Source organism: Phalacrocorax carbo, chromosome 13, assembly GCF_963921805.1.
Source record: "Phalacrocorax carbo chromosome 13, bPhaCar2.1, whole genome shotgun sequence".
Classification (NCBI taxonomy): domain Eukaryota; kingdom Metazoa; phylum Chordata; class Aves; order Suliformes; family Phalacrocoracidae; genus Phalacrocorax; species Phalacrocorax carbo.
This window is the reverse complement of record NC_087525.1, coordinates 5,908,556-5,920,689: the sequence shown is the minus strand read 5'-3', so window position 1 is coordinate 5,920,689 and position 12,134 is coordinate 5,908,556. Positions and strand designations below refer to the sequence as shown.

General features: G+C 39.4%; 1 protein-coding gene across 6 annotated transcripts in view; it reads left to right on the top strand.

Annotated features, from left to right (window-relative positions):
- CCAR1 (cell division cycle and apoptosis regulator 1) overlaps positions 1 to 4,589 on the top strand; it is a 30,393-nt gene extending 25,804 nt beyond the window's left edge. For all 6 annotated transcript variants that reach the window (XM_064464678.1, XM_064464676.1, XM_064464681.1 and 3 more), the window contains 3 exons: positions 180 to 365; positions 778 to 983; positions 2,403 to 4,589. In XM_064464678.1, the coding sequence (XP_064320748.1) occupies positions 180 to 365; positions 778 to 983; positions 2,403 to 2,462 (452 nt within the window). In that variant the 3' untranslated portion in view covers positions 2,463 to 4,589. The remainder of the gene's footprint in view (positions 1 to 179; positions 366 to 777; positions 984 to 2,402) is intronic.
- The last annotated feature ends 7,545 nt before the right edge of the window (positions 4,590 to 12,134 follow it).

The window sequence follows — 12,134 nt, the reverse complement described above, 5'->3', positions numbered from 1 at the left end:
GGGCAGGGTAGGATTAGGTTAAGGAAGGAGTAGACACATGTGAGGGATGGACCAGCAAACTTGAATCTATATTTGTTCTCTTAAGAATTTAATCTTTTAAGAAGTTTTTTAGGTTAGCCACTAGAACTGAAAAAAAATAACAGAATGATTATTTCCTAATGCTACTTAATCTAATACAGGAAACAGATTACTGTTACCATCACCTACTATAAAGCAAGAATCAAAAGCCATAGAAGAAAATGTCGGCCTCATTGTGTACAATGGAGCTATGGTGGATGTTGGGAGCCTTTTGCAGAAGCTGGAGAAGAGTGAAAGAGTGCGGGCAGAGATAGAACAAAAGCTTCAGTTACTAGAAGAAAAAACAGGTGGGACATTAATTTGAAGGTGGTATTTACATGGATGCAAGATGCTAAGACTTTTTAAGTAGATAAATCAATTTGAGTAATATTTGTGATCTAAAATTCTTAGCTATTTGCTTACCATAAACTTGTATTTTCTGTTTCCCAAGCCCTTTTAACTTGCACACCAAGTATTGTTGACTACCATTGTTACCATGCTGAAATGCTTCTGTCTTTTTTTTTTGTTCAAGTGGAATGTAAGACTTCCAAACATAGTCAGAATTGAGTATTACCAGGTGGTAATGCAATGCAGTTCTTAATATTCTTTAAAAATTAGTAGTTATGGTGTTGGCATGTAAATGGAATATTAAGATGCAAAGTACGCAGCATTGGAAGCGACTGACTCTTTTTTTTGTTTTGTTGTGTTTCTTTCCCTAAGATGAGGATGAAAAGACCATACTACAACTGGAGAATTCTAACAAAAGTCTATCTACAGAGCTCAAAGAAGTGAAAAAGGACCTTGGCCAACTGCAAGAGAATTTGAAGATCTCGAATGATAAAAATTTGCAATTTGAGGGTCAGCTGAATAAGACAATCAAAAATTTAGCTACTGTTATGGATGAAATACAGAGTGTTCTTAAACAGGTTAGAATTGTTTAATTCCATTTGTTTATTCATGTATGCAGGCTTCCTGTAGACTAAATTATCAGAACAAAAACTTCAGAATGAAAAATTTTCACATTAATTCAGGGCAATAATATCTTTAAAAATACATATATTTATGTATAAAACAGATGCTCAATGTGATACTGAGTGTTTAAAGATTAAAAGTGTATGTTTTCTTAGCCTGAAACCCATGTTCTTGACTCTAAATATTTTTCAAAATGTGTAAGTATTAATGTAAATCTGAAACCATCTTAATGTTTTCCTGCCCTGATCTTGTTCATCCCCAACAGTCCAAATCTGCTCCGGTTTGATCCGTTAGGAGTAATTTCTCAAGGCAGAACTTAAGTATTTCAATTTATGTTGGAGTATTTCAATAAAATTACTTCTAAGCAAACAGCATAATGCTCCAGAGCATTTCTGTTCCTGTAGAGAAAGATACTCACATATTCCCTAGGAAGGCTTTGGGGGCCCGTTAAGTAAGGCTGAATAGAAGTAGGTTATGAAACCTACTGTGTGGCAAACTGGTACCATGAGGGAGCCTTGCTTCTGCTTCTGCCTACCTTTATTTTGACAAGGCAATGTAGCATCTACAAAAGCTCTAAAACCAAAACCACACACAGAAAAAATAAACCTACAAAACTCGACAAATGTTAGAACCCTTTTTCCCTCCTTGTGGGGTGCAGGTGATGGAAGCACCATATAAGTCACTGCAGCTTATTAAACTGGCACTACCTTGCAGCTGTCATCACTATAGTTATGCAGTCCTGTGCTTCACTACCTGTTGTAGGCCTGCTACTCCTCCCGAACTGGCAGCTGAAGGCATTGTTTAACCCTCCTTTGCCGTGCTCTTAGCTCAGATAAATAGCTTTGCTCATTCTGTCTGGAATTTTTGAGATGAAAATGTCTTCTAAGCCTAGTGTTTTCAGATGGCTTTGACCAATATATGTATTTTATGTTACAACTGCCGTAGTAAGTTATTTTCCTAATTTAATGGATTTTGCAAAAACTGTTTTCACTTGCTCTTAAACAAAAACGAACAAAAAACCCAAACCAAAACAAAAAACCCAAAGCAACAACAATAAAAAACCCTCCAACCACCAGGGGGACAAAAAAAAGCCCCAAAACCCCCCAAACCTTTTGACTATAAAGTGAGGCTTGGGGATATTTTTTGTGCTTCTCTTCAGAAGTTCTTAGGTCATATTTATTTCTTCCCCCAAAGTTTTCCAGAAAGATACTGGAATTATTAATTGGTTATAATTAAACTGCATGAGAGATCAGTTCACATAGTATTTAAACCTGACACTAAACAGTATCCTTGTCCCGTGCTCCTTTACAGGTCAGATGAGAAATGCCTCTTCTAGATTTCATGTTATCTTCCTCCTTTCTTTTCTTTTAAAGGATATTGTGAAGAATGAAGATAAAGATCAGAAATCCAAAGAAAATGGAGCAAACGTATGATAAAACTGCTGCTGTTTAGAAGAATGGTGTTACATAATGTAATATAAATCATGATACCAGAATGTATGGGAAGTGATGCATGTTTGATTTTAGTAGTATAAATATCTTAGTTCCAAAAGATGTATAAAGTTTTATGAACGTGAGTGTCTGCTTCTGAAGATCGCTTGTAATTCTTAGCATTCGGTTTGAGACACTCCTCGAGTGAAAATAATTTTGCATTGCAAAATGTTTTAGGATGAACTTTGTTATAGTTTTCACCCTAATAAAGTTCATCAACATAACGAACAGTAGCAAGTATTTAATTACCAAATGTTTTTCATTAAAGTGTAGTGAAATCAAAACTTTCATTATTTATAGAATGGTCATTTTTAGGTTTTTATTTTTATTTCGGTCTAATTAGTCTTTTTAAATTCGAATATAAATCACAAAATAGCATGCTGCTTCATTTTGCAAGTAAAGGTTTTTTTTTCTAAAAAAAAAAAAGCTGCTTGGATTTTTTTTTACTTGTCACAACTTTCTTTTCCCTTGCAAATGTAACTTTCTTCCCCAAAGCTGCTTGTATTAAAGCCTCATAATATACAGTAGTTCGGATGAGTTAAGGCAGCAATAGAAACCTACCAAAATACTGGTAGGGTTGTGAGATTTATATGAAAATACATGGGCCTGTTTTAAATGTATGTCATTTCTGTTCCTTTAATTGTTCTTATCTTTGGATTAATATATATATATGCTCCTTTTTAATAACAAATGCAGTGTAGTAAAATGTATGGTTGGATACCAGGCCAGTAGATGTCAGAATAATGCCTTACATGGAGAAAAAGCTACCATTGTAAGCTGCGTTTAATTAAATTCAGACTTCTTTCTTAACACGTGTAATTATTTCAAAGATTTCAATCCAACAAAAGCATGGATGCACACGTATTATCAATACTCCATGTTATAATTTCTAAGGGGCAGAACGCAACTTGGTTTGTTGAAAGTGGGTAAGATTGCCTTCCTTTGTGCTCACAAATCACTAGAGATTAAAATTAAAAGTTAATGTGACATCCTTGTCAAAGGCAACTTATTCAAATAATGTGAAAAACGAACAATTGTATTTTGGTGCAACTTCCATGAGAATTAAGGGGTTTGAAGGTTGGGATAGAAGTGTTTTCTTACAGAAATGGTTCGTTTTAGCAGACCTTTTCTTTTTTAGCCTAGATGTCCTAGGTAACTAAATACTTGTTAGGAGAGTCCAAGTGCCATAATAGGTATGAATAACCTACATGGAAAGTCGTGTAGCTTTACTGACATACACATTAAATGCCTGAATTTATGCTCAAAAGAGTCTAAGCTGGTGCATTTCTCCCTTGCCTTTCTTGGCTCTTTTGGAGCTAGGCAAGTAAAATACCTTTTCATTACAGTAACATGCATAAGCTTCCCCCTCATTCATCTCAGTTGAGTTGCTGTATAATATCTTAACTGTTCACAGTAAAGTAGGGAGTACTATAGAAACACTAATTATTGCATAAAAGTACACAGAAGATGCATGTTTTATAATTTAGGAGACAACATTAGAATGATTGAATGAGGATGGTCATATATCAATCTTATGAAAAGCGTTAACTGGTGTACAGATGATGTTAACAAATTCTTTTGTAATCAAATTATATTTTTCATCTTTACCTTTTTACAGATTGTTGACAGCATGTTTCATTTTTGATGTTGAGCACCATTTATTTAAATGGACTCGAAAGGATTGTGTTTGAAATACTTTGTTCATGAATTTTCAGCAGTACGTGTGAACACACAAGAAAATAGTTCAGAATTCAAGATAACATCTTTTTAGGCACAGCAAAACATCTGTTGAACTATTTTGCCTGGGGTGTTTTTACCTTAAACTGCTGAGCTGAAAGCAGTTGTCACAACAAGCAGGCTGCATCCTGTGTTTCAATGAGTGGCCCTTTGAGATAGTTGCTAGAGTGATACAGCTTTTTACAGTATTTAAGAAAAAAATTGTTAGAATGAGTGTAATCTTTCTCTCTATTGCATTGATGTAACAGTGTTTCAGATACTATGTACAGTCTGCATTTGTGTTGGAAAGGAAGTTAAAAGGGTAAAGAATAAAGGAGAAAGGAAAAAAAAAAAGGAAAAGTTTTAGAGCCTACACTGAGCTTGACCGGCCTCCTGCAGCACAACTCATCTGAGCATAAACAGACGCCTCTACACACTGTTTAAGTCACTTTGCTGAACAGTATAAGGTTCTGTATATACACAGCATCAATGCTGGTTGTTGGCTAAAGCTTCTTTATAACATGCCCAGACATATAACTAATTCTTAAGGAAATTGAATAGGGTGTCAGTAATAGAGGTTTGGAGAAGCAATCTTAAGTTATGAACAGTGTTTTTCCATTTCATGCGCACACTTCCCACCTCATGGGCTTTCCACTTTAAAGTCTTTCATTACATGTCAGCTGCTGGTGAAAGGGTGGTGAAAGTGAGCCAAAGCTGGGTCTTGCTCTGGTGCCTCAAGGTCCAATTTGGTTCTAGTTTTAAAATCATCATAGATGCTCTGTGGAAAGTAGTAAATCTCAGACTATCTTGTTCTGCAGAGAAAGCGCTGCTGTAGCAGCCCAGTAAATGGCATTTGATCTCAGTTTATAGATTATTTCCCTCCCTTTTTGTATGTTGTCTAGTATGGGGGAATTAAGAGTTAAACCCTTACAAAGTGATATTCAGACTAAAGGATGTCCAGATGAGGCTAGGAAGACACTTCCATGTGATACATCTGCATGCAAAATTGTCTAGAATAAAGTAGATTCTTGAGGCCCCTTTGCTTCTGCTCCGGTAATGAAAAGGCAGCGGTATATCATTTCAGCGCTGCTGCGTGTTTTACCATGATGAAGACATGATATTTTCTTGACTCACCCAGTGCTTGATGGTTGTGCCTGTAGTGCCGGGGCACTGCTGCAAAAGCACTTCCCAGTTGTTGCTTGGTTTATCTGACGTTCTCTGGCTCAGCCTGGGGTGTCCTGAAGTGTACAGTGGGGAAGTTGGAATTCCTTGTCTGATGCCTGTGGGTTTCCACAGACCCAGCATTTACAGTTGAGCTGGTTCAGAATCCAACGTTATGAAGCCTAGTCCTTTAATGTTTTTTCAGAGTTTAACCACTTTAAGAGAGATTAATGGCTTTCAGTCTATCTTTCTGCTGAGTAATGTACTGTTTGGATTTATGTAACACAGTTAACTTTCACTGATAATCTTGAATGTGCACAAACCATGTTTTTTTTTCTCCTGCTTCTCTGTAATCTGTGTGTATCCAGGTCAGGTTCTTACCCTGAATGCATTTGTTCAGTGCAGTTTATATATAAAGATATAAAATATAAAATAATTCATTTTGAGTGACTGAGTCTTATGGCCAGCAATAGATTGCAAAATGTGTAGGTAGCACAGTCAGTACACTTATGCGAATATTTTCCAGAAAGCAGAAACGGTTCAAGTAGAAATTCATCTGGGACTTGTGTATTGCTGAGTAGTGTGACAATAAAAATGGCATAAATAATGAATACGCCTTCTCAGCTATCAAAACTGCCAGTGTTTTCCCACCAAACTTGTTATGTTTCTGCATACTGGGCCTCGTTAGATGTACTGCACGGAAATAGTCACAGTAAAAAGCTCTAATAACAAAATGCATTACTTTCAAGCAAAAGCCATTTTCCTTTTTTGTTCATCCACTCTACAATCCACAGCATCATGATACAGAATATAAACGTAGAGTTTTGGAACACACTAAATACGGCCTGAAGTCATACGTCTTGTAGTGTTTTAACTGTCGTTAGGAAAATGGCTTTTGAATTTCTAGATATCGATACTTGAATTTGTATTGAAACTATGTCACTGCAGTCGCATGCTGCTCTCGATTTCTTGTATCCTGCTGGTTTTTAAATTGTTCTCTCTAACAAGTAGATTCTAACTTGTTTGAGGATTCAGGTTAAGTACCCTACAGTACGTGTAAGAACTAGAATCTTTTCAGGTGTGATTCACTAATCCTGTAAGTTGTTGTATCCAGCCCAATGTTAGTTCCCTTCTCTTTTTTTCTTCTCTCTAAAATGACGGCAGAATAGTGGTGCTGAGGGGATTTGTTTGTTGCATGCTGAAATTTGGGGGTTTGGTGCTGAGTTACAAGGTTAAACTACTAGAGTTTTTCTCTAGTTCCTGCAGTACTTCATTACGCTTGGACCATTTACAGAGCATGTTAAGCCACAGGTACATGTTGAAATGCTTTGTTGACTGAAATTGTTCAGTGACGTCCTTCTGTAAGGAACTAATAGTCTTCCCTTCTGTGTCACCCCCAGGCTGAGGAAGGAGCTTGCGTAGCTAGTTTTTATTCTTGCTAATAACTTGGTCTGCAGTGTCACGGCATGTTCATGTGAACTTCCCATAGGCAAGCAGTCTCCCAGTGTGTTTCCTTTCTTTGTGGGAGGCAAGTGTTATAGGCCATGTGGTGCCTCTAAAAGTCCCTGCTCTCGTGTGCTCTAGGATCTTCCACTTCAGCAGATACTAGACTGTTGTAGCGATCTTTTGGAACAAGTAGGTAATGATAGTCCTGTGAGGGGGCTCTGAATATTCAGAGAAAGTACTTGAGCTGGATTTCCGTCAAGGCAACAGATTCCGAAAGCCACATGCTTTGATGGGAAATTGATTCCTAGATTATTTTCCCTCAAACTAGTGAGGGGCACAAGTGAAAGGATCCTGTTAACTGAATCATTGCTCACATGTCATTGCACACAGCTGGGTAGAGGGGAAGAGTGGAGAGGAAGAATACTGCAGAGAATCCCAGCCTGAACTCCCCCCGCTCTGCTTTTCAGCAAGTAATTTTAGAGTACTACTTTGCTTTGTTCCTTGCTGGCAGTCTTTTTAGTGGTGTAGAAAAGGATTTGTTTGAGTGTGAGTTGGTTTTTTTCCCTGTATTGCTTAATTCCTTTTGGTTTTCCTGACACGGGGTCATCTGGTTACATTCCTGTTTTGTCATGCAAGGGGCAGAAACAGCTGGAGAACAGCAACCTTCAGTTTTGGTCCCTTTTTAGCAGGGCTGGATGGTAGCCAGCAGGTCTGCGTATAAACAAGCAGAAATTGCTGCCACATGTCATGTCATAGAAATGAATGGAGATAAAAGCACTTTGCAATGCTGGTCTCAAAACCCGGTTGTCTCGCAGACCAACCTGATGTACTGTAAAACAGGCCATTGCGTGTGTGCAGAGGAGAAGTGGGGAGTTTTCACCCCCAGCTTGGGGAGACAGGTTGTTACACTTTCAGCTTGGTGCTAATGAGAGAATTGTGGAAGTTCTCTTAAACATCTGGAAAGATGAATCTGTTTCACAAGAGTTAGTCTAGGTCTCCCATAAGAGGCTATCCTTTCAGCTTGTCTCCTGATGCCTTGTTTTATCAAAGTACTATTCAAGCAAATTAAGTGCTTCTATTAAGGACATTACATTAAATGTAACTGTTACAAGGTTCATGTTACAAGCTGTAAGATCTTGGGGAAGAGTTTTGAAATGCAACTTGAGAGTATTCTTAAGAAGTTTGTTTACAAAGAGAAGCTTCTACTTGTCAAGTATCTCCTCTGATACAAGGAAGCCATGTATAATGTGACTAAGCAGATGAAAATGAGGATTAGCTGCTTACCAATACTGAACCTGATTTTCTGCTTTAGTGTATTTCCTGAAATCAAGTTAATGATGTCTTTTTTTGGGGGGTGTGGACATATCTTTTCATTACCCTGAGGAGAGGAAAAATAGATGACCTTTCGCACTGGGACACGTATGAGTGGGCAGCACATCTATAAATCTTCTGACTATCCATGGGATCCAGTAATATGCTTGCAAGGAATGTGCAGGCAGCATTTTCAGTCTTGTGATTTGGCCATGTAATGATGGACAGCACAAAAGGGGGCTTGTGGGGGTAGTACAAAATACAATAATTGTGATCTGTGGACAAAAGCTGAATTTGTAAAGCGTGACCTTTGGGTAGCAGGAGCTCAGAATAGGTAGGATTGGTAAGAGATGGCTGTGCAGATATTCTGAGCACTGAATTCATTCAAATATGTACTTCATCCTTGAAGTTTAGAGGAAAAGAAAATGAATCCACTTTAGGTCTTTTTTTCAGCTAAGACAGTTTGAAAAAAAAATTATTCGAATGCAACCTGCAATTTAAGAACCTACACAAATTCCCTAAAGAATGCACTGAATTGGACACAAAATCGCTCTGTGAGCACCAGGTTCCAAAGCGAGCAGTGCCCTTATCTTGTCAGTCAAGGATTTTCCACAGTAAATGAGAAGATGCAATTTGTAGCTCTGCAGAACAGGAACAAACTGCACGAGTAACATGTAAAAAGCACACGGAGCAGTGCTGGAGCATGGCCTGTGCACCTTTGCACTGGTGAAAGTGTAATCTGAGACAGGGCAAGGGCCCTGGTGCAGGGGGAGGAAAACACTGGGGTGAGGAGGGAGTCCTTTGTCTGTGAAGTTTTAGTGTAAAATAGAGGCAGGTTCCTCCAGCCCAGAGTGGGATTTTCTGGAGGGTGAGCACCCCGTCCTGGAGCGGGAGAGCTGGGGCAAGGCTGACCACGGCAGCAGCAGCACATGGCCAGTGCTGGAGCCCTCCAGTGCTGCTGAATTTCTTTACTTTCATCTTGACTATTTCTAATCTCCTTCGCTGCCTGCCCACGTGATCCCGATGATGAGATCCTCAGTTTTGCAGGGCTGCTGGTTGATTCAAGCCAGGTAGCCTGAGCTGCCATCAGAGGCTTTATCAGCTGGAAGTATCAAACCACACTCTCACGGCACGCAGATAACTTCTGCCTGTGGCATTTTGTGATCGGCGGTATTAGTATAAATCCCGGCAGGCAAAAATCCTGCAGCCTGGCTGACGGAAAAGTGGGGAGTAATCAGGGCATCACCACCACAGCTTTCTCCGGAGGCACAGCCTCCCCATCAGTACAGACACTGGGACAAACTGGGTTTCAGCTGCTGGTAGTCCGGTTTGAAGTCAAGTCAGCGGTGACCTGGTGAGTCATTGCAATGTAGACATGGGCACTCGATATTTAGGAAAAATATGACAGGAAGTAGATGTGCTGGTTGGTTTTGGTGTTTTGTTGTGGGTAATGTTTCCTGGAGGAGGTGACTGAATATTATGTGTCCAGAGACTGATACTGCAATGAACTGGATGGTGCACTCATAACCAGTGGAAGACTAAGTTAGTTTCATTCATCATGAAACTTTTTAGACAAAAGATGATGTGTAGAAACGCTGGGGCTGGATGTTACAGATTGACTCAGCACCAAGATTTCTCTGAGAAAGAGCTACAGAACATGCTGCCGCTGGAGAAGGTAAAGGTGGAGGGCACACAGCACTGTGGCGGGGGCAACGGCTGCCGGGGAGGGAAGGGACTTTGCCTCCTAATGCAGACATGATGCTCTTAAGTCAGCAGCTGCTTTTAGTCTTAATTCCTCTGGAAATGTTGACCAAAAGACAAAACAAAACAAAATCCTACAAAGGGATCTGTTAAATCTGTTCTAAATATGCATAAAATTGAAATTGATGGAAGATGTAAGAAATCAGGCTCAGACACATTCAGATTGCTACCTTAAATATGTAATTATTCACATTAAAAAGCCAGAAGATGAGAATTTTGCAAATGATGACCTCCTGCAGCACTGTCTTGTTTCCCCCCTTCATTTAAAATTAATTTATTCACTTTCATGGGATACACAGAGAACATGCTATCATCTGGCAGTAGTAACAACGATGACAAAACAACCTCAAGGCAAATTTATGAGTATTTTTAACTACAACGTACTGGTGGCTATTTAGCCATTATTTCTGTTTGCTACTTGCAATTAGTTCATATTCAATCAATTGTGCTAGTGACCTCTGCAGTCTAACGAGGGCAGGCTGCAATCAAGGGCTTAGTCTACACAAAAAAGTACAGCTGCTGGGTTTTCAAGTGCTCTTAATGCAAGGCTGACACAAAAAGTCCTCTGAGATCTTGGTGGTTGCAGAATACCTCAGCCAGCATGATAACTGTGGTTCACAAGCAGAGCAGATTAAATTTCTGCTCCCAGTACTGACCGCTGCCTCACAGCTCTTCAGTTTTCACTCGAGGCATTGGTTTCGGTCAGTAAAGCCCTTTACTGTTTGCAGTTCCTGGAGGGGGGACAGACTTCGGTAGGCTGAGGTCATTAATCCTTGAGACTGTTTTACCCTTGGTCCTGCGGGGCTTGTGTCAGTTCATCCTGCGGAGCATCCCGGAAGGCTGCTCTTCTGTGACCAGCCTTCAGCGGGAAGAGACAATACTGTGGCACTTCTGTGTCCTGCCATTCTCTGTGGTTTTGACATGGTTAATTAGGCTTGCTCTCTGTCGAAGGTGATTCTAGGCGATACCAAGTGCTAATTACCGCCCATAACACCGGTAAGTGATAAGTGAGCGGCTAGTCCTTGCTTTGTGTCAGCTCAGATGCCTGCTTTCACATTTTGATGCGAACCACTTGTGCTTTAACTTTCCCAAAACTGAAGGATCGGAAGCCTTAGCAACCAAGCCAGGAATGCTGCTAACAAAGACCGAGTAGAAGATGCTGAAGACTTACAGCTGTTCAACCCCGCAGTAAGTACTAGGTACTTGGTGAAGTGCAAACAAATCCGTTTTCAATTGGATTGCCAAAGGTTAGTAGGGGTTTTCATAGCTGTCATTATTTGAGCGGTTTATTGTTATTTTCCCGAGTGTAGCTCTGTAATCCTCTCTGTCCAAGGACGAATTATATTTTAAGCTAGAAGTACATTTCACCTCAGGCAGGTAATAACAATGTGATCACAAATAATAATAATTAGATCATAAATGTTGCAAAAGCTTTTTGTTAAAGCTAACTAGTGGTTCTTTGAGTAAAACTGCAGTTATGAATTCTTTCTTGAAGCAATAAATTTGTCAACTTTTGGAAGACTTGAGGAATTCTTAATATTCTGTTTCAAAATTTTTAACATGAAAGTTTGTGATGTCTAGCCTGTGTTGTCCTTGGCCAGCTCAACATCTTTATGCTTCTCTTAACACTGGCTTTAGCTTAAATCACATAGATTTCTTTTTCTGGTATTTACCCTTCTTTCCCAGTAATTGGTACAGATTAGCCACTCCCTGTTGCAGCCCCATTTTCTGACTAGAAAAACTGATCTCTTCATGTAGTGTCCTGTCTCAGGCTCTCCGGTAACTTTACTAAAAATCTGGTACTATCTGCTCCAGCTTGAGGTCATCTTCCCTGATCACAAGTAACCTGCCAACCTTTTAACTATTGAGCCAGGTGAGGTGTTGTAAGGAAGAACAGCGTTTTACTCACTGGTGTCCATCTAAAAAGCAGGAATACCTCTAGGTATGTGTGAATGGTTCTCTCTTACTATAGGTAAGTTTTATATCACTGCTGAATATTGATATGTTACTTGCTGGTCTTCTGGGGATGATTTAGAGAGAGTCCTTGACTCCATTGTTGTTTACCTCCTTGCTTCCCAGTAATCTCTTTTCTGATGCATAAGACAACTGGTTGAATCCAAATCTCAATTACTCTGGTAAATGAATTAGAGAATTTCCCCTATTATCTTGTGTCTTGCTGCAGTAACACCAAAAGGGGTTTCTAACAAGTTAGAGTTCTCT